The sequence below is a fragment of the Epinephelus moara genome, chromosome 15 (genome assembly GCF_006386435.1).
Source record: "Epinephelus moara isolate mb chromosome 15, YSFRI_EMoa_1.0, whole genome shotgun sequence".
Lineage (NCBI taxonomy): Eukaryota > Metazoa > Chordata > Actinopteri > Perciformes > Serranidae > Epinephelus > Epinephelus moara.
In genome coordinates, this window is record NC_065520.1 from 6153811 (window position 1) to 6176433 (window position 22623).

Consider the following 22623-nt stretch of genomic DNA (forward strand, 5'->3'; position numbering starts at 1 on the left):
TCCTATCCTATCCTATCCTATCCTATCCTATCCTATCCTATCCTGTCCTGTCCTGTCCTGTCCTGTCCTGTCCTGTCCTGTCCTGTGCTATCCTGTCCTATCCTATCCTGTCCTATCCCATCCTATCCCATCCTAGCTTATCCTATCCTGTCCTGTCCTGTCCTGTCCTATCCTATCCTATCCTGTCCTATCCTATCCTATCCTGTCCTATCCTGTCCTATCCTATCCTGTCCTGTTCTATCCTACCGTATCCTATCCTATCCTGTCCTATCCTATCCTATCCTGTCCTATCCTATCCTATCCTGTCCTATCCTATCCTGTCCTATCCTATCCTGTCCTATCCCATCCTATCCTATCCTAGCTTATCATATCCTATCCTGTCCTGTCCTGTCCTATCCTATCCTAGCTTATCATATCCTATCCTGTCCTGTCCTGTCCTGTCCTGTCCTGTCCTGTCCTATCCTATCCTATCCTATCCTGTCCTATCCTATCCTGTCCTGTCCTGTCCTATCCCATCCTATCCTGTCCTGTCCTCTCCTATCCCATCCTATCCTATCCTAGCTTATCCTATCCTGTCCTGTCCTGTCCTGTCCTATCCTAGATTTCCATCCTAAATTTCAGAAGCAGAGGAAGCTTGGCATGGCGCAGACTGTTCAATACAAACAGCTAATGACATGATTAATGATGTTTTGACTGGTAGGCAATAAGAAAGATGGGCATGGCAAATAAGAATTTCATATGTTATATGTTATCATAAATCATATTTTATAAAAAAAAAATACACAAAATAATAATTCTGTTTTATTTTCTATTTTTTAAAGCATGTTCCCTCATCTTTCCTCCACTTTGCCCAGGACCACTTTGAAATCACTGTCCTAAAACACAAAACTCAAGTTTTTTTTATCCCTTTCTACTGTCATTTTCTTCAAGTCTCAGTGGACATGGCAACGCCTGTCTCAAGTGATGAGTGTGACATGTAGCGCTGCAAGCAGATCCATGTGACAGCTTCAACAGACTGAAGAACCTACAGTACAATAACTGAGCAGGGAAACCAAGGCCTATTTACACAGCTTAGTGTGCAGAGGAGTGCCTCATGGAAGCTCAGCCAGCTCGAGCAATGACTGGGCCCGACCCTACATAAACCTGCATAGTTTCTGACCAAGCTCTACCTGAGCCTGAACCATGGTAGCAGTTTGGTGCATGAGCCTGTTAAAAAAAATAAATAAATAAATAAATATATATATATATATGTTTTTATATGAAAACATTTACTAAAAATCAAACTCCACTAAAGTCTTTTCACTGGGACATTTGTGACACGATCTCCAACATGCACCGTCTCATGCTGAACACCATATGCCATCTATATTAAAAAGAGATTGTATTATGTAATATTTCTCCTCATTAATGAGAGGCAGGAGTCCGGATGGGCTGATGGAAACAAAACCCTACATTACTTATGACAGTACACAGACTACAAGGTCTGAATTAAAAAAACACACTGGGAAATTGGAGTAAACCTGACCTGATTCAAGCCCGAGGAATTTTAAGAAATTACTGCCAGCCCAGGGCCAAGCCCGTCGGTGAGATCAGGCCCAATTGGGTTACAGCAGAGAGTCAAAGCTCTAGTTCATGCCTCCTCTTTACAGACCCAGCACCTGCTAGGTGAGGAGTAGGAGTCTTGTGTGTTTCCGTCTGGCAGGAGTTTTGGAAGTCACAGACGTTGGCAAGAGAAACTGGCTCTCATATGGTGGAATTTGACCTCTCTGGGGAAGACTGAGCCAGAGCTTTTGGCTTCTGAATCCAACCAAATAATGGGATTGGGGTCTTTTCTACACAGACGTTGGCTGAGGAGTGGAACAACTGGCTGCTGCACTGCTGGAGGTTAACCGGAGAAACAAGGTCATCCAAATGTGACTATTACCTCCGCAGAGGAAAACTTTATTATTTTTGGGCCTGAAAGCATTTCAAGGCAAACATCTCCAAGACAGTGGTTGGACATTGGAAAAGTTTCCACCAACCAAGATTTACCTGCTATGAGATTTTTATCGTTACATTGGCAAAAAATGGGAATTCTGGAAAAATGTTATTGGAAGGAACAACCACTGTGATCCAACCACTGGTGCATTTGCATAGGACTTTTTGTACTATCCTTACAATGTGCTCTTTTATTTTAACACTGCGAGGAGCTGTGTTGATAACTTCTCATAATAAAAGAGGAGCTGACCTGGGCTGCTGTCGTCCATGTCCATGTGTAAAGGGGAAGGTCTGTCTGCCAGAAGGGGCCGCTCTAATAGATGGTCGTCAAAGAAACTGCTGAATAATTCACTGCTGAAGTCGTCCATCTGGTCACCTGAGAAAGGCTGGACACACAGAGAGACACATGGAGACAGAAATGGTTATTTTATTCAGTAAAATAACAGTTTCCATGGGACAGTTACCACTCCAAATGAAGTCATACACTGTGGTACTTTTCATGTGTCTCCAGGTTTAGTGACTTGAAAGTTTTACCTTTGTGGGTGAGACAATCCTCCTACATCTTGAGCTAAATAAACCATTTCAAAACCCACTGGATTAACTGACAATAACGCATGTTCACAAAAGTGACTCAGGAAAAGCTGAAGTTTTGGAAAGACATGATTCAGTTAGCATTTGTGGGTATAATGATCCGACAATGTGAGTGAAAAGTTGAGGTTTCTGCAAGACTGATGACTTTATTTTTAAGCGTCAGACCTGGAAATAGTCTGTAGTAGTCTGTCTGTAAAGTCCAAGGTGACCTCTTCAAATGTCTCACAAATAGTCCAAAATCCAAAACTAGAATTACCACCTCGTGGTTTTATGCCTCTGCAAACCAGTCAAGCTGCAGTTAAAGTTCACATCCATGTCTGTCCAGCCTCATATGTAACCACGACGGTAGACAACACTTCAAATACGGCTGCAAAGAAGCTACATATTCTCAAACGCGGATGCTTCACACACATCTTCAACCCAGCAACACAGAAGATCTATTACATCAGCGCAGTTTCAAGACACCCAAGATTAGTGTCACCAAATGTCTCCCCTTCTGTTCCTGAGGTGGTTTTGCAGGACATTATGACATCACAGTGAAGCTGACCTTTGACCTTTTGGATATAAAATGTCATCACTTCTCTGTTTTATCCTACCAGACATTTGTGTGAAATTTTGTCATAATTAACATATGAATTCTCGATATATGGCCACGTTTTGTGAGGTCACAGTGACCTTTGACCACTAAAATCTCATCAGTTCATCATTGAGCTCAAATGGATGTTTGTGCCAAATTTGAAGAAATTTACTCATTGCATTCTTAAGATATCACGTTTACGAGAATGAGAAAGACAGACAATCTGAAAACAGGACAGCTGTTGCCAGCACAGAGGCATTAAACTATTCAGTTTACAGTGATATGAAACAAAGCACAGCAGCAAATTGCCATTTTTGCGTAAAAAAAAAAAAAGACTCAAGCGATTATCAAATAGCTGTTGATTAATCATTTTAATTGACTCTTTCAGTTCTACCGCAGACTATCTCTCAGAGTCAGACACCACACAACCCAGACTGTGGATGGCATGAAGAGTCAGTCAATGGGAACGAGCACTGATAGATTCATCCTCAGTCTGGATGAGATGAGTCACTGAGCTGAGAGACGATGTTCTGGAAGCCTGGGACAGCATGGTGCTCTGATTTCACTGGTTATAACACACACAAACACACAATATGAGTCACCCTGGTCTTGAGCAAACATGCACAGAGCAGTACAAAAAGCACACACACATACACAGATGGATTGGTTGGAAGCAATTTAATACACAAGTAAACTCAGCTTGGAGGCTTCCGAGACAGACGCAGTGACAGAAATAACTTAATTTAATTAACAACAAACACAAAAATAGATTTACAGGTTGAATTCCTGGAAATTACCTTGAAGCTTCTTTAAAAACGTGTCACCGCAGATTAAATCAGTCCAGTTGCGACAATAAAGACACGACTGGGATAATAAACACAGAGCTGAATTCAATATCTTTTAATATCAACATTAAAGAAATTAAAGCCTTTTTGGCCGTCTTTGCACGCCAGCTACCAGCACCAGCACTCATATAAAACATTATAATGTTTAGTTTAGACTTTATAAGGCCAAGAGTGCAAATGGTTTTAAACATTTTCGTGCGTAGTTCAATTTTGATGGGTAAAAGTCAGCAATTTGTGTTTTAGTGAGACGCCAGTTGTCTGTAGATAGCTCTCCAAAAGTACTTACACCCAGGCATTAACAAATAGGATTGGACGTGCTAAAAAGGCCTGTTTTATTTCTTTGGCTTTATGACACGACAACAAGCTCCAGTGCTGGTAGTCGTGTCTATCGTTGCTGAGTTAAGTGAGGGTAAGTAGAAGAGAGGGTGTTGAGAGTAAACAAGCCAAGGGCAAAGGTTTAGTTCTTACAGTGGGTGGTGGCACATGAAACAGGGGGTTTTGGGGTCCTCTGACAAAAAAATTTGAGCATCAATCCCTCAATTTCTTGCATTTAAGTGATTTTTTGCACCAATTTACAGTGTAAATGTCTTTAATTCTTTCAAAATAAAAGTCTTCTGCTACTTTCATTCTTTAGTTAAGGGGACAAATGTACATGGATACACATCCTCCCCAAAATCTACACCTATGGTACAGGATTACATTGAGGGTAAGAGTCATGGGAATCACTGTTAACGTGTATATACTCTGGGATATTCTTTAATACTGTTCAAACGAGTCAAGTTTAGGTAAAACTCACACCCTCACACATGCATTAACCCAGAGTGTGTGAAAGTCTGGGACACATGCAGCTGTCTAATGAAACCATGTGGAGCACACACTCATACTCACACACTGAGAGGGGGTAGACACACAGATGGTGGGTAAACTAACAGAAGCACATGGCACATAAAAAACTGCTGATGTTTTGAAACCCAACTGTGAACTGTGTTGAGTTTTGTAAAGTACGAACAATGCGCCAGGAGGAAGGCTGAGAGGCATAAAAGTTAATTTTCGCGACAGACGTTTTGATTTTTTGACATTAAAGGTGCTGTTAACTCTCCTGACTGTCATATCAGAGCTCACTGCAGCATAAAACAACTGACAGCCGCTGCTCAACAAGGTGTGTGCGTACGTGCACTCAGTAATCATGCAGCCACTTGCTCTGTCACACACAAGTGAACACTCACTCATTCATAAACAAGCGCACCCACAAAAAGAAGTGACAGAGCAGCCTTGTTCCCCTGCTGCACTAAACGTTGGAACAATATCCCTTTAAATAACCTTGACACTGCCCCTTTAATTCTGCACCATTAGGGAATATAGGTCACATTTAAACTGGGCCGCTCAAAAATAAACAGGGAAAAGTTTCCCATATGGAGAAATGTGGGTGAAGCTGGTATGATGCTGGGAGACCTGCACAGAGGGAGAATAAGCAGAGGAAGGTCTATAATTGAAACGATTTAGTAATCATCTAAAATTAGCTCCAGTAGCTGCATTAGAGCAACAGTTTAGCATTTATGTTGCTCTCTTCTAGCATTACTGACAATCTACTATATAGAATTTAATTCTTTAACAGTACAGTAGTGACCCTTAGTTGAGGTATTGCTATCCACTTGCTCACCTCCAGCACACCTGGAGCCTTCCATACAGCTCTCACCTACTAGCACAGTCCTGTTTGAGGCAAATCGTTTTCTTATCCATCACTTGCCACTGGCATGATCATGATGCACCCATGGCAGTGTAGATGTTTTCTTATACCCGACACGCTCAGCTATTCTGACTGATAAGATCTCCTCCTCTCAGGACTGGACATGCACAGACTGTTGCGTTGACATCTCCCTCCCTCTCTTGTGTCAGTTTAATAGGCCAAAGTCAAATATGTCAATTAGAAATTGTGATCATTTTAAGACTGATCCATGTGGCCAAACCCTAAAGGCACAAACCTAGAGGTGGATTTCAGATGGGATAGAAGGCTGGATGATGGAGTGTCTCTCCCAGTTAAACACTAATTAATGTTTTTTTAAGTCATTACAGTTTGTGTTTTGGGATCTCTCTTAAATCTGTTTCCATAAATTAAACCATGAGCTGTCATGCTGCAGCCAAAAGTTATCTTATCAGGAACTCCCAACATTCCTAATGACTTACAATTAATACTGCTGCAACAAAGTCCTCCTCTGCAGTCATTCGTCTGTCAGACCCATAGAAATAGGAAGAGAATAGAACAGACATTCCTATTCAAGTCAACAGAGTAGGATGGTCAGAGCAGCAGCCATTTTTATGTGTACGATTGCTTGTGGGCTAACTTCAGTATAAGCAAACCAACTCGCGGCAAGTATTGAACTCACTAAGGTGAGGTTTTGCAGTAACGACCGAACGAGCAGTGGAGTAGTAACGTTACGTTTTCAAATAAGCAATCCCTTACGTTTCGTTTGTTGCCATTAATGTCATGTTTGTTGGAACATGATGTAACGTTACTGTAGCTGTCCACGTAGAACAAGTGAACTCTGGGAATTACAGATTTATTTCAGCCAAACCAGAGTCAGTGACGCTGGAACGATGGACTAACTAACTAGATAATTAACAAGACTAATTAAGATCGTTTCAGTGAGGTGTTTTTTTCTGTCTGATGAGTTAACAAGGCAATAAAGTTAACTTTATTCATCGTTTGGTAAAAGAGAGAAACTTGAAATGGTGTACGGTTGTATTTTACTGTTTGGTAAGGACAATGGATGTAAGAATAGATTATAAACAACAAAAAAAATCTTAAATTAATGAGTGCAATACACTTTACGGCCCTATGTTGTCACCAAAACAACGAACAAGGATCACCACTTTCTTTTGTACACGTCAAATGACCGTGGCAAACAGTCTACTTGTTTCTGTTTCCTCTGTTTCTATGGTCAGACCACTATGTGCAACCTGTGCAATACAGAGGTCTTAAAAATTGATCATTTTTAACAAAAAACATTGTTTTTTTTAAGAAGAAAATGTTCAAATCATTCAGATTTGCTGCACTTGGGGTGCCCAGTAGCTAAGTAGACAGGGCAGACACCCCATTTACAAAGGCAGTGTCCTTGCCACAGTGGCCGTGGGTTCTATTCTATTCTCCTTTAATGCTTCAAATTGTCCTCTCACTGAAGGCAAAAAAAGTCCCAAAAAATAATTTAACAAAAGTTTCCTTGATGATTTGATTCATGTGTATTTTTTGTTTGAATTTGAGGCATTTTTGTGTCTTTATTAGAGATTCTGACAGTCGAGAGATGACAGGATAACAAGGGGAGAAAAGGGAAACGACACTCAGATTCAAAATGAGGATGTTGCATTTCATGTCTGTGAAAAGCTATAACAGCTATAAAAACAGCATAATATTATAAGATGGACACAAAATAGCGTTTATTTACAACATCAAATTATTGCCTTGGCAGCTGCGGGGTTAATCTACCAGGCAGACTGAGAATTTCAGCATAATTATGTATCTGGATAATACAATATTATTTTCCTCGAACAATGAAATTGATTGGAGAAAAGGTCAACACTCAGTGGAGCATTACATTCAGTGCTGATGCTGCCCTGCATCACACCTACGCCACCTGATATTCATCAGTGCTAAATGTTACAGTTCGGTTTATTTTCCGATATTGTACATTTTGTTTCATTATTTGCTTCGGAGAGCACTTTACAACACAGCTTTGAAACATGGAGACAAACAGCAGTGACATATATACAGTGGAAGCTGTTATTGTTGTTATTAGGACAGGAAGCTTAATGAGTTAGGGGGTCGGCGAGGGAACAGCTGCAGTCGGTGTGAACAGAGGAGCAGAGGTCTGGACCTTTCATTACCTGAACCCTCTCTGCTGGGAAAATAATCACATTAGGGAGGAAAAACTGTGTTAAAAAGCAGTTGACAGTTTTTATAGCTTATTTCAGTGGTGGTGGTGGTGGTGCTGGTGGTGTGTCATTAGGGGGGATGGGGCTGAGATGTAAACCACACAGGGAAAGAGCTGGGAAAGACAGACACAAGGAGTAATTATAAAAGCAGAGAGTGACTCTGTTATGCCTGTAATTAACAGTGTTGAGTCTCAACATATCTCTCTCCTCTCCTGTCATTTGGATGCCTTACTGGTTCAGGTGAAATATGCACCAAAAAAAAAAAAAAAAAAAAAATCACCAATGTTGGTGTGCATGTGATATGCTTTTCCTGATAGAGTGAGGAAGGAAAGCACTGGGATAAACTGGACTGAGAGCCAGGCCAAAAACTTTATGTCATTATGGCATGAACGCTGCAGTGGAAACCGTCGTAAACTCCCCAGAACATCATGTAAAAGCCAAAGGGAAATACACTGAAGAAACATTTTTTTCTCAACAAGTCATGTCGTCTCAAATTCAGCCTTCGGGAGCCAACTGCAGCGGCTCTGGTTCTGCTTATTCCAGTTGTTAATGTATCTTGGTTTCCAGTTCTTGGCATCATGGTGCTTTGTTTTTGGCTGCTATTTATAGGGCTCCATGCAACCATCAAATCAACAGGGTCAAAGTGTCAAATGAAGCTTCTGCGCTCATGTTTACTTGTGTCTTTCCTGATTAAAAAGAACCCAAATCATTATGAAAGAATTTATTTATGGTCGATTTATGTGACGATAAAAAACAGTGAGTGTCATAAATTACTGTACATTAGATGCACTTGCAGGTACTAACGCAAGACCCTGAGACATCTTACACCAGGCTGCAGGGAACGCTCGGTCATGTTAGACAGACTTCCTCTCTGCATTAACTTATTTTCACACAGTGACTACATTTTGCTGCATCACTGTCCCAGCCACAATTTTAGCAATAGCTCATTTTGCCATATCATGAACTCTGCACAACATGCAGGTACTTCCACAATTTGCAGGAAACAGCACCAAAAGGCAAATGTTTGCATGAATATACCATTTTCATTAGATAAGGGCTCCATATATTCATATCAATATGAGGGGTGGAATGATGTGCTACCGTCTGAGCTTAAAGTCAGAAGAAATTTTTCAGATTTGGCTCTAATCTTTTTCCTACAATATGACATCATCGACCCTCAGTTGACTTCTATAGTGCCCTGTATGTCAGATTTTTAACATCAGTCCTGTTTACCATTTCACCAGAAGTGTTTTGCATGTCTTAGCCTATGTTTAGCTTTGCATTCATTTCACACTCTTGCAATCAATCAATCCATGAACATAGACTTGAAGTCTCTCCATCAGTCAGTGGTTTTCTAAAAGATCACCGTTCATTCAGTCATCTTAAACACTGGTTCCTAACTGATCCAGACACAGGGTCCATATTTCTCTTCAGTCATTCCTTCAAGGTCCACACAGTTTAATATATTTAGTGCCGCGTCGAGCTAGTTTGCTGTCTCTTTTAGGTAGCTGCAGTTATTCGCTCACTCTACAGAATGAAACAGCACTTCAAAATAAAAGGTCTGTGTCGGAAATTCACTGAACTACAAAATAAAGTGTGATTTTTACAAATTTGCCATTGTTTGTGAGTCAGCTGTGGTGCATTCAGAATGGACTGGCAACCCACTTTTGGACCGCGACTCACCAGTTGGGAACCACTGATCTAAAATGCTGCAGTATGAATTGGGGAATTATCAGAGAAGAGCTCTAATGATTGGTCAGTTAATCGTTTGGTCGACCGAAAATGGCAAACATTCTGATCATTACTTAATCTTCCAAGTGTCGTCCAGAGAGCAATTATCATAGGCATATTTCACATTTTATATATAAAAATAATCATCTCCTGCAGGCAGCCCTACATTGAATCACCTGCAATATTACAGTATGCAAATTGGAAAGTGACTAAAGGTAATTTATTTTTATAGTAAAGTAGGCCAAAACATGCAAAAACTCTAGTATAATCTTTTATTTCTACAAAATCCACTGGCAGACATTTTTTTACTGGTTTTAAATAAGACATTGAAAGTCAGTTAAAGACTACACGGCTGGTTGAGACGGTGATTTTCTTTGCAGTGTAAAATGAAATTGTGAGAGACCTGAAAACATCATGTCATTATGCTATAACACTGGCTGCCACAGATAAGAAAATGGCAATGTTCTCTACTGTATTTGGCTTCATGTGGTGGTGTGTGGCTGCAGTGGGTTGGCTGTGTTTGGCTTCGCTTGAGCTGAGAGAGGAGTGAGAGTGTGTGTGTGTGTGTGTGTGTGTGTGTGTGTGTGTGTTGAGACTGAATTGGACTCAGCTATAGTCCTCAGTAGAACAGAAGAAGAGTATTTTTCCTTCACACACACACACACACACACACACACACAAACGGCTGCATGCCTGCTCACATTCCATCTGGCAGCTCAGCGGCCAATCGGGGACAGGCATGCAAATGAGATGGGTGTGTCTTTTTAAAGCTGGAGTACAGGGTCTGAACGGAGAGTAGAATAGAGTAGAATAGAAAGGAGAGAACAGAGGGACTAGAATATAAATGTAGAGAACAAAATAACAAGGATAGAGGACAGAGTGTCCAAATATCTATAGGGATTACGTTTTCTGCAAACATAGACTTGAGCAGAGTAGAATCGAATCAAATAGATACGACACTGTCCCTGGTTGACCTCACTTTGTGCTTGTGTGTGTGAATCTATGTGTTAATCCATACAATATATTCATGCAAATGTTTATAGGCTGTTCAATTTCCATATATAGACCTTTGTTCCATTCATACCATTTAACGCCCGTGCTTTGAAACTGGCCCTCATGTGCTTCAAAGTGACTCTGCCAGACAGTTAATGAAAGGTCAGTGGAGTGTGTTACCATGGCATTCGCCCCCTGCATTTGTCCGGCATGACTTTACACTCAAAAACCCCACTTCACACAAATGATTAATGCATCATGAGAATCATCATTAGTTGCAGCACTCGTGCTCATTTCTCCTCCAGGGTTTAGCAGAGCTGCATGCAGAGCTGTTCTGACCCGCTAGGTGGTAAATGATGTTATCCATGCATGATTATTGACACTGGGGTAAAATGGTTCAGTGTGCATGATGCACAATTCAAACTGTATTCAAGGCCTGTTCATGTATAATGGGAATTGTTATGCACACAAAAGAAGAAAAGAAAAACAGCATGCTTCATGTGTGTGGGAAACTTAAGAGGATCCTGAGGTTGGAGGCTTTTGTTTTCCTTAGAAATACAGAGAGGCGTCATAAATATGGGCCAGGAAAACTTGGGATAACTCTTTATCGTTACAGAGAACTGGACCTAGCTGGCAACGGATGTGAATATGACATCCGAAAGATGTTGGACTCTTTCATCGGGCAGATTTCGTCAGGTTTGGTTGGAGAGAAAATTGGGTTGGCGCTATTTTAAATGTCGAACGGCATTAGAATTTCATGGAGCGTGGACATTAACTAATGATGTTTTGCAGACGTTCTCCATACCATCCATCCATTTTCATCCGCTTATCCAGAGCCTGGTTGCAGGGGCAGCAGACCGAGAAAAGCACCCTCCCCAGCAATGCTTTCCAGCTCCTCCTGGGGGACCCCAAGGCGTTCCCATATATGTAATCCCTCCAGCGTGTTTTTGGTCTACCTGCTACCAGTGGGACGTGCCCGAAACACCTCGCCCAGAAGGCACCCTGATCGGATGCCTGTACCTCCTCAACTGACCCCTTTCGACACGAAGGAGCAGCGGCTCTACTCCGAGCTCCCTCCAAATGTGCGAGCTCCTTACCCTATCTCTAAGGCTGAGCCCAGCCACCCATCTGAGGAAATTCATTTCGGCCGTTTGTATCCGCGATCTCATTCTTTCGGTCACTACCCAAAGCTCATGACCATAGGTGAGGGGTGGGACATGGATGGACCTACATATTGTTTTTGTACATCAAGATGACGTTGATATGAGATGTTTAGAAGACGCTGAACCAACAAAATATCAACGTCATCTGTCGTCAGAATTCTTCATAAAATAGTGACTTTGTCCTAACATTGAATTTTGGTTATCTAGTGTCACAACCTAAAGTCAACCACATATCAACGCCCTTAGTGGCCAGCTGGTGAAGTTAGAGAAAAGCGTACTTCATGCTCAGATAATTTGGCCTGTGTTTGGAGCTTCTGAAAGCTGAATTTCCTGCACAATTAAAAATGATCAATGAATGGAGGTACACTTTGGTCCAAACGACTATTGTTCTTTTTAAAATACTGGGACAGGTAGTTAATTCTATGAGACATAATGACTGAATGACAATGTCAATTCACCCAATTATTTCTCTTAAGCAACCTCCACCAGCTCTCTAATGCCCACTCCTATTTCTTATCTACACAGTCTTTCCTCCTGGTTATCAACAGGGCTCACAGTTTACTGGAAGAGGTAAACAAAATACAGAGCAGGAAATGTGTGAATCTCTGCTGTGCTGCAGCATGAAGCACATCTTAACGAAATCCAATGAGCTGATGTCCAGTAATGATGTCCTAACCATTATAGAAAAAATTGCACATATACAGCAGCACTGTCTGAATGGGGAAAATTGCGATCTCCTCTTTTGTGCTCTTCTCCCAGCATCATATAGCTGCTATAATCAATATCTTTATTTTAACAATGGATACAATGACGGGGTGTAATGTGAAAGAGTCATTCATCGTGATGAGTCAACCCCGACTGCTGTTCCTCTCAGCTCACTGGCACCTCTCTGCTCCTGGTTTTGATTTTACTGTTTTGGTTCAGTCTCACCACCTGTAGAGGCCGTTTTCAGCAAAAACCGATAAAGCCATGCTACTTGTGCAGCACCAGCATCAGCAACAGGAGGTCTCTGATGCTTCCATCAACAGCACCTGTCTACACAACAGATTATAGACTGAGGAGAGATTCAAATATGTATCAGCATGGCATCTTGCAGAGCAATAAATCAGCCATCCTTTCCCATGCCCTCAGTGGTACAGCCCAGCCTAGTGGCTTCACAGCAGAGTGGACTACTTTATTTAGAACAGGGACGGGGGGGAGTTTAAACCACATGCAGACTGCTCGGCTGACTCACTGACTAGAATAGACGTCTGCTTTAAAAAACCTGTGCCGTTTAAAAAAAGGAAATGACACAGAGTGGAAAAGGAGACAGCGAGAACAGAAATAAAGAAAGAGTACTTCCTGCTGATAGTGTTATATTTATCCTTAAACTCTCAGCGTGCGGCAGTGAAATGGCTCTGTTTCCATGAGTTAAGAGTGCAAGGCTCGGTCAAGCGTGGCGCACGCAGAGGGCATGGCAGTGTACTTTTTGGCATTTTGTGGCCGGAGGTGCACCGCACACATGCAGTGCACTTGGGAACAGGGTGGGATGGGGAGGAATACATTGTCATGCATTAAGGGCTGGTGCCAGGGCTCTCGTTACATTTAGATTTGACAAGGTTCACATGCAACAGTGCAGTTGCGTCTGCCAAAAGTGGGCATGAGACAGTTGCTTAATTGTTGCTTAATGATTGCTTAATTGTTTCCTGTTGCAGCACTTTCACTTATACGCAACACAGTGATTGTTACATAAATGAACAGGCATGACTCTACAGACACAAGCGTCCAAAATTAAAGACACAATCACTCAGGTGAGACAGGAGATGATATATGCAGCAGTTGTCCAGGGGAACCTGTTGCTCTTGGACGAGAATATGGAGAGAGGATCGGTGACAACAGGTGGTTTTAGACAGGAGGGAGATGTAACTGTCCTCTGAATTTTTATCGCAACAGCCTGAACTGTACTGCAGCACTTATTATTCTGCAGCACCACTGAGCTGCTTGGACAAGATTTAATTAAAGTGTCCGAAGCAGATATGGCACGCATGATTGCAGTTTGACAGTGCATAACTGTCTGGGATTCACTTTGCAATGATAGAGTTGAGATAAATGTAAAAAGTTAGACATTTAATTAATTATCAGTGAATCTATTGACTTTTTTTTTCAATTACTTGATTAAAAATGCCAGTCACAAGCTCCCAGAGCCCATAAAAGCAGCTTTAAATGTCTTGTTTTGACTGAACAACAGAGCAAACCCCCAAAATATTTAGTTTGCTATGATAGAAGATTAAGAAAACCAGGTAACAGGTGAAATTTTGTCATTTACGCTTTGAAATTACTCAAAGGATGAATTGATTATCAAATATTATGCTTAAAATCTGACTTAAGTTACTGTGATTAATGCATTTCCATAGTTTGATGAGCTTTCTTTTTAATTAGGGTGTCATGAAGTGAAACCCTGAAAGAGTTAATGGATAGCTAATGAATAATTAGTCCATTAATAGTCTCTATCACAGACACACCAAACCAGATACTGTTCAGGACCCACACACACACCCACACACACACACCCACACACACACACACACACACACATTGTATTAATAGTCAGGTCTGCAGCTGAGGACTGCAACACCTGCCCGCTGAGCACAAACACAACACACAAGTTAACCAGTAACTCGCCAGTCTGTGCTGCTGTTCCCAGTCCCACACACTGGTTTGCACAATTAAACACAAACATACGCACACAGGGTACGAGCCCCGGATGTCAGTCAGGATCTGAACAACTGCACCGCCCTCCTGAGGTCCGGCTCCGGGCGGAACAGGCAGCAGAGGTGCGTTTGATATACTGACAGCTGACTTCCAGCAGCATAGTGGATAGTTTATACTCGTGAATATACAAACTATGGGCTCACATGTGGGACATAAAGCTAAGTGGGGCTAATTTAGAGCAATAACTCACCACATTAGTGAGGAAATCTCCGTCGCTGAGTTCCTCCAGGTCCAACAGGTTGGTCCCGCCGGACGGGTAGAGTTTCTCTGCTGCTAAACTGTCTAAGATAGACTCCATCATGACTGTGTGTGTGTCTACAGCTCACTGGACGGATGCTCAGTAGCTAACTATCTTCAAATCAACTCATTAAAATGGAGCAGTTTGTTTTCAGACGGCTGCCGCGTGCTGTGTTAGTATCCAGCTGTTATGTTCACCGCCTGTGTGTGGACCCGGTGAGTCGAGCTGCCTCCAGCTGCTGCTTTCTGTGAGTGACAAACTTTAAAAAATGTCAAAATTCACATCCTTTGGCTGCTGTGGCGGAGACGCTGCTATCCATCCAGCTGTGTGCGTGCGGCTCAGCCTCTGGCTCCTCGCGTGCGCTGTCTCTCCCACGCGCCAATGAATATTCAGAGAAGCCCCGCCCCGTGGCGTCAAATAACGAGCACGCCCAAAACACAGAAATATTAATATTAACATAATGTCAAATCCCATCTTAACAACAATATTTAATGCTATTAGAAGTAGGCTTTGCTTACTGTGACTAAGTATAATTTTAAGGGCACTTCAGCTTGAGTATTTCAATTTCATGTTACCTAGTAATTCTACATTGCAGAGGGAAATATTTCCCTTATTTTAAAGCCACAGTTACCCATCATTTTACAAACTGAGGTTTTGTATATGAAATGCAGCACTTATGTATTTTGTATGCAGCACCAACAATACATTGCATCTGTGCTAATAATACCACTATGTAATCAAAATGCAGTAGCAGTATGGCACTCTGATTGGAGCCATTTTACACACTGAGTAGCCCACTTTCACCTTTCATTCCACTTTCCACTTTTCACTGCGATTTTGACATCGCAGAGGATCTTGAGAGCCACCTTGGGTCGGAGGTGAGTCGGCATATAATCTGCCACGACGAGTCCTCATGTGTGAACAAGCCTATGAGCAAGTCGCCCCCTCGTCTGTGACTGGGACTGGATATCTGGCATGCTAGAAAACTGGAGAAGTCTGACACGACTGACAAAGAGCATCAGCCAATGAGAGGCGGGATACTTCCCACGTCAGCACGCAGGAGGATGGAAGAAATGTGAGGAGGACAAGCCACAGGGTTGCCAGGTTACGGGTTGCGTTTTTTTGGGATTGTTTCGAAAGTGGAGTTGCTTATTTGGGCTTGCTCTCGAAACATCGCCTCTCTCTATAAATATCTGTCGCTTCTTTTGGGCTTGTTTCCATAGCCCTGGTTGTTTCTTTCTCTCCCAAGATCTGGCAACACCGACAAGACAGCAAGCGACAACAACAATGGCAGTGTCCACAGGATCACGGGTAGCGCATTGTGTTTGGACCAAGGCCCTGGAAGCAGATCTGATTCAACAGTGGGAAGAATACCCATGCTTTTACGATGTGTCGTCTCCAAGTTAAAAAACGTAGTTTGGTGACGTCACCGCGTTATCTGGGGCTCTGTCGGCGAGGGTTTGGTGGAGAAATCTTGTGGTGTGCACACACAGGTCGTAACGCAGTTAGTGGGATTCCCGATGATAGAAACACACGTCGCCAGGTATGAACACTCAAAAGATTACGATAGTCTTTGCAACGCAAAATCAGGGTGAAAATCGTGTAATGTGAACTAGCCTTTAAATGAACAGTGTGTAAGATTTAGGGAGATTTAGTGCCATCTAGTGGTGAGGATTGCAGATTGCAACCAGTTGAAACTTCACCCGGTTAACCATTGTTCAGGAGGTTTTTACCAATTGCTGAATTATCTGCAGAGGTCTCTTCCTCCCCAAAACAAATGGATCGTGTGATTAAAACTGGTAAAAACACTGAAAAAGTTTCACGTCAGCATGCTGACCCCGCGACCTGGCTTTGGATCTGTGGATGAAAATTGATGGATGGATGGTCTCCTCATCTCCAAAACAAATGGACCCGGCGATTTAAACCGGTAAATGCTGATTAAAGCAGTTTTAAGTTAAAAATCAGTGTCTCTCCAACGCTGTTTGGCATGTCAGAGACAGGCAACTAGACCAGCACCTGTTGATGTGTGCTCACCTTTTATCTCCCATAACTTCTCCTTCTCTCCAAAACAAATGCAACAGGGGTCTCATTTACAAAACAATGCAGAGGATCCATAAAAAAAAGTACATACGAACAAAAGCCCAAAAATATTCAACAGTTTCTACAATCAGGCTTCCATCTCACCATCTGCATCGCCAATTTCCTGTCTCCATAATGTTCGTAAGCATGGGACAAAGTTTCTCCCCTAAAGTCTGTTTTTATACATCACAGCTTTTGCTTGGGAATTAGCATACACCTCTTTCAGGCCTCGTTTTGTGTGTACGCAGTGTTTATTAATGAGACCCCAGGTGATTTAAACAGGCAAAAAACACTGGTAAAAGCAGTTTTATGCTAAAATATAAGTGTTTTCTGACACTCTCTTCGCGGAGGGGCTTCTTGCAGTATCAGTTTAATGTTTTATTTTCATTATAGGAGTTTTCAAGATGTAGATTTGGGGAATTATTGCAGCATCAAAGTGCCCTGCACACCCATGACACACTCACACAGATGACTTTAATTATTTTGACTCACTGGCTGTCCTGTCAGGACTGTGTGTGTGTGCACAGACTGGTTTGACATCTCCCTCACTCTCCTGTTAGCCAGGGGGGACAAATTACAGCTTCATCATTCTCATTAGTACAACAAGTTCGGTGACCTGACATCACTGTCAGTACGACTTCCACCTGAGCAGAGGTCTGATCAGCCAGGCTAAGTGGCCTTTAAGAGGCCATGTTGGGTTCATTTGTTTGATCTGTTTTGTGTGTGGCGGCTCACTGGTATGACATCCTGGGACACTTAAATGGAGCTGAGCCCTCATTCATGTTATTAGTTCCACCTGGGCTTTTCTTGCCTTAAGACCAAATGTCAGTGGAAATGTCGACCAGCAGGAACTAGAGCTTTTGGTAGAGTGCAAATGTAATATTACCCCCTTTAGGTGAGACAGAGTCATTGCGATTTGATTAATTAATTAGTTAATGTTTTAATGTAAATAAGACAATCAAAATAAGACATACATGGCTGTGTTGTGTGTGAAAGAACAACAGAAAAAGACAACCTGTTTTGACATCCTGATATATTACCTGCAGCTACAACACACAAAGTGGGAATGAAACAGATATTTCTTTCTCTTCCATGATTGCTCAGGCTCGCCCATCTCATTCCTCACCTCTCATCCTGCCCCAGACTGTTTCTCCTGTGAGAGACAGAGGCAGAGACAGAGAGACTGAAACTCTGTCCAGTGTGTTGCAGGTATCAGAGGTGCATGTGTGTGTGTGTGTGTGTGTGCAGCTCTAAACCAGTTACATAATCTGGGTAGATTTCAGTAAAGAGGCTTGTAAGAAGGGCATTTCCAAGTGTTATTTATTTGCAGAATGAACCAGCGCTAAATTAAAATTTGGACCTGATGATGGCGCTTAATACTTATAAAATACCTACCAAGACATCGACTGCATACAGTGAATAAAATAATGACATTTCCTTTAATATGTGCTACTTGATATTTCCATGGATTTGTCCCTGACTTTGCTGTTCACATCATCGTCATTGCAGAGGGTGTGTTAGAGTTAAACCCCATTGTCATACTGAGCAATGAATACCATCAGGTGTGTGTGGGTATGTTTTATGTCCCAGTTCAAACAATAGTTAGTAACGGTTATGTAATGTTCTCCTGTTACTCTGCATCCTCTTCCCACCTTGTTCTTCCTGGTTTTTCTTTTTTCATGCCTTTTCCATTTCGCTCATTCCCCCTATCTGTGCTTCCTCCTCTTTTCTTTTCACTGTCTCCTTTCTCCCTCCACATATCAGTTTACGGAGGTGTCCCACCTCAATGAACAGGGTGTCTCTGTTTTTCTCTCACACACATTGGTGTTGCATAACTGTGGTGAACTTCCCTTGAGTACAATAAATGAAACTAATCCTTTTTCAAATTTAAAGGTACCCTGTGGAGTTTTGGACCACTTGGGGCACTGTGGGGCAATGTTTTATGTTGTTTGCGTAACTTGTGATGTGGTGCACAACTCTGCTAAGGTAATGTGTGTCAGAAGCAGTAATTTGCCAGGTAAACAGGAGAAGGCAATGTCGACGTAAACAAAGCACATTTCAAAACATTCAAAAACGTCTTTGTGAAGGTTGTATAGAAAATGGGAAATGCATCTAACAAAATTGTTGTGCCTGAAGAAAGCAATGACAATGAGAAATGCTGAATGTAAATAAAACAACCAAAACCCCACATTTTGCCTTTTATATTAAAATGATCATTCTAATGATGTTTCTCATATCAAACCCTATTTTCTTGATTATTTATGAATGGTATTTTTCACTTTTTTCACTGTCATTATTAACAGAGATGTCGTTAGTCATCACTCCTGCTTGAAATAAACTCAATTTTGGAACTGTGGTGTAATGAATGGAAGCAAATGGCTGCCTGCAAAGTAGAAGAAACTCAGTTCAAACCAAGCTGCAACCTCCGGGGCTGAAAAATGAAGCAAATGTGGAAGTGTCAAAAAGTGCAGTTCCTCTAATGGCCACTTGAGGCTGACTCCAAGAGCGAGTCAGTCCTCACAGACCCCCATGTTAAGATGTCCTGCAGAAATAAACATTTTTACAGCCTGGTACAAAAAAAAACTGTCTTGGTCTCTATAGCTAATATCCCCGTTGTATGGGGATGAATTTTTATGTAATTCACCCATTTAAATGTGCTTAAAGTTATGCATAATTAAGGGCGTTGCCAACAGGTGGGTGCTGTTCGTCAACAAGCTGCTACGACGACATCAGTTACCTAATGTAACCATGGCGTAACCCCAGATTCACAGTGCATAGGCACAGATGTAGTTGTTCCTATTTTAGTGTGAGCATGAAAGTTAATTTTAACATTTTGGTCGCCTAAAAAAGTCTTGGCCAGCATGTGGTTGTACTAGAATAAATCGGATATTCAATTTTTCAGGTAAGTGTATTTTGTTTTAATGTGTTAAGCCTGTTTTTTTGCTTCAGAAATGTACCATTACCACAGTCAACCATAGCTGTAAATGCACTGTGCTAACCAAGCTAGCAGCTAGCATCGGGGTTATCTCCGCCCTCTCATCCAAATATGGTCACTTCTGGCTCCAAAATCCAAAAAGACGATGGCCAAAATGGCAGACTTAAGGCTTGAAAACAGGAGTCCACAAACCAGTGAGTGACATCATGGTGGCTATGTCCATTATTTATACAGTCTATGGTTTAACCCTTTGGAACCTGGAGCGACATCACTTTTCTCGTGCTGCTTTCGAACGCCTTTTGCAAGTATTTAAACCTTTCAACCCTGAGTGAATTGGTGCGATCTCTTTCAAAAACATAGGAAAAAAGGCAAAGAGCAACTTGGTTAGAATTGTCCCACAAATTGCAAAAAATTTATTTAAATAAGGGAAAAAAGCTAGGGAAAACTATATTTATAATTATCTTTACTATTACATCTTAAAATTATTTTACAGAGTTATCATAATTTTTAAACACTTTTTCCAGGTCATTTCCCTGTTTGTTTTTAACTTTGTTTAAAAATAATTTCTTGTTTTAAATTTTTCTAATTTCTTTCTAATATTTTGGGTAATTTCTTCTTTCGTTGCTCATTGCGTTCTTCCCATCTTTAAAAAAAGAAATCAAGCTAATTTCCTCAGGTTTTAAAGGGTTAAACTCAACTCAGTTGCACTGATCAGCTTTTATGGAAGTGTCCACCTCCTCTTGGACACAGGACACAGTCCAGGATGCAGAGTGAGAGCTGGACACAAAGACTCATTTTATATATTCAGCATTCATATATTGTTACAAGGTAAATAACCCTATTTTATATATAAGTGTTAATTATGGATTAAGGGAATACATTTGATTAAAAATGTATTTTGAAAATATTTGTACAACCCAAAAGCTATGGCTCTGTGATTGGTTGGTTATCTGTTGATGCACGCTGTGACAGACAGCTCTCTGATTGGCTCCTGCTGCGATGATGCAGCGAGTATGACTCATCCTCTATTCTGAGACAGAGCATGAATGCATTAGCTGAAGAGGTGACTCTGGGTTCTGACCTTTCGTCTCCTTGGTGACCGCTGTGATGTCATTACCCCTCCACACGTTCATTGTTGTCATCATCCTCTTCTATCTCCGCCTGTCTGTCTCTCAAATCCAGCCAGGTTTGTTGGCATCACAAACAAACATCACAGCCTCGGGGTGGAGAAAATATAGTTTATGTTTGTCTGTGTGAGTAAATGATAGCTTCACTCTCCATCACACGATCACAACCAGAAGATTACTATTAGTCCTCACATCATCTGCTTGCCTCACTGCCTGTGCTGACCCTGTTAAGAGGCTTGATTGTATTCACTGTGACACCCACTCATGATGATGAATGTAAATTAATACTTAAGTTTGACTTCTGTTCCCAAGCAGTCTGTTGAATTAGTGGTCAGGGCCGACACAAGACCTTTTGGGGGCTCCAAGCATCATCATCCAACCTATCACCTCACCTGAAACAAAACTTGTGCTATTAGGAGCAAGCTATACAGAGAAAAAGCTACATAAAGAAGCACAGGAAGATTTTTTAGGGAGAGTAAAAGCTTCATTGTGGTCATAAAGTGGGTACCCCCCTTCAGCATCTCCAGACGGCTCATTGGCAACACCTACTATCCCAGGTGTGCCCCCCTCTGCTTTTACTCCCTTGTATCCTGCTGTTGTGAGTCGTATTTCGGGACCTAAATGGCGTCTTTCCTCTTTATCCATAGACGCCAGCTTGCCTGTTTGGCTGTGCCAGAGAGAGCTTTGATGGCCTGATGCTGGGCTTGGCCTCGATTAAAGGAGGAGATTATAATCTTTAAATGTTCTTTATATGACACTCATTAGCATTAATATAGCAGTGAACAACTATTTGCTACATAAAGCTGTAGCGGAGTTATGGTTAGCGAATTGCTGCTGTGTGGAACTGCGCTCCTATGGCTGTTACCGCTGATAACAGGACCATGTTGTTGCAAAAGCGTACCCTCCAGCTAAACACTGTAAGCTCTGTCAGCACTGTTACCATTGTTAGCACTCTTAGCACCATTAGCTGCTAGCTGCCGGCTCAGCCACCTCCATGTTGAGAGCCGTGTGCAAACAATCCTGGCTCAGACTCTGAATTATAGATATGCTCTGAATGTCGCATACAGCTTCTCTAAGAATTCAGTCATGGCTGATTTAGTGACACCTGTGGTGAAAGCAGGTGTAGTTTAATAATACGTGGGAAAGGCGGACCCCGCCAGTGACAGATTTACTACAAAACATTGAATGGGTAAATACCAGCCATAAATAGAATCAAAAATGGGATGTGGTATAATGAAAATCTTTAAAGCCAAAATCTGTCTGCACATTTTCATCCTCTGTGTTTGTACATGGAGCCCAGTGGGGTTCTGTGGTTGGTTGGTTGGTTGGTTGGTTGGTTGGTTGGTTAGTTGTCGTTGGGTGGAGCAGTTGATGTATAATAAATGATCATGGGGGAGGACAGAGTGGTGAGATGGAAATCAGCACCCAGTCAATTTTCCCATCAGGCCTTTACAAGTGAGCAGCCAGAGCAGTTTATATAAACAGCCGCTCGTCGTTCCTTTCTCTCCTCCGTACAGATGAATCACATGCCAAAGAATCCCAATGTTTTCCTTCCCTGTTATAGTCTCTCTTAATTTCTGCGTTGCCTTTTCCTGTGTCTCTTTTTTCGGATGTCTCTCGCTGATCGTAAAGTTCAGAAGTTCAGAGTGTGCCATGAGGAGAAAGAGAGGGAGATGCATGGAGAGGAAC

At 41.8% G+C, this 22623-nt stretch overlaps 1 protein-coding gene across 2 annotated transcripts in view; it reads right to left on the minus strand.

Annotated features, from left to right (window-relative positions):
• Positions 1-15143, minus strand: part of creb3l1 (cAMP responsive element binding protein 3-like 1) — a 42967-nt gene extending 27824 nt beyond the window's left edge. For both annotated transcript variants that reach the window (XM_050063494.1, XM_050063493.1), the window contains exons 1-2: positions 14746-15143; positions 2228-2363 (exon numbers count right to left, since the gene is read on the minus strand). In XM_050063494.1, coding sequence (XP_049919451.1) covers positions 2228-2363; positions 14746-14856 — 247 coding nt within the window. In that variant the 5' untranslated portion in view covers positions 14857-15143. The remainder of the gene's footprint in view (positions 1-2227; positions 2364-14745) is intronic.
• Positions 15144-22623: the final 7480 nt, after the last annotated feature.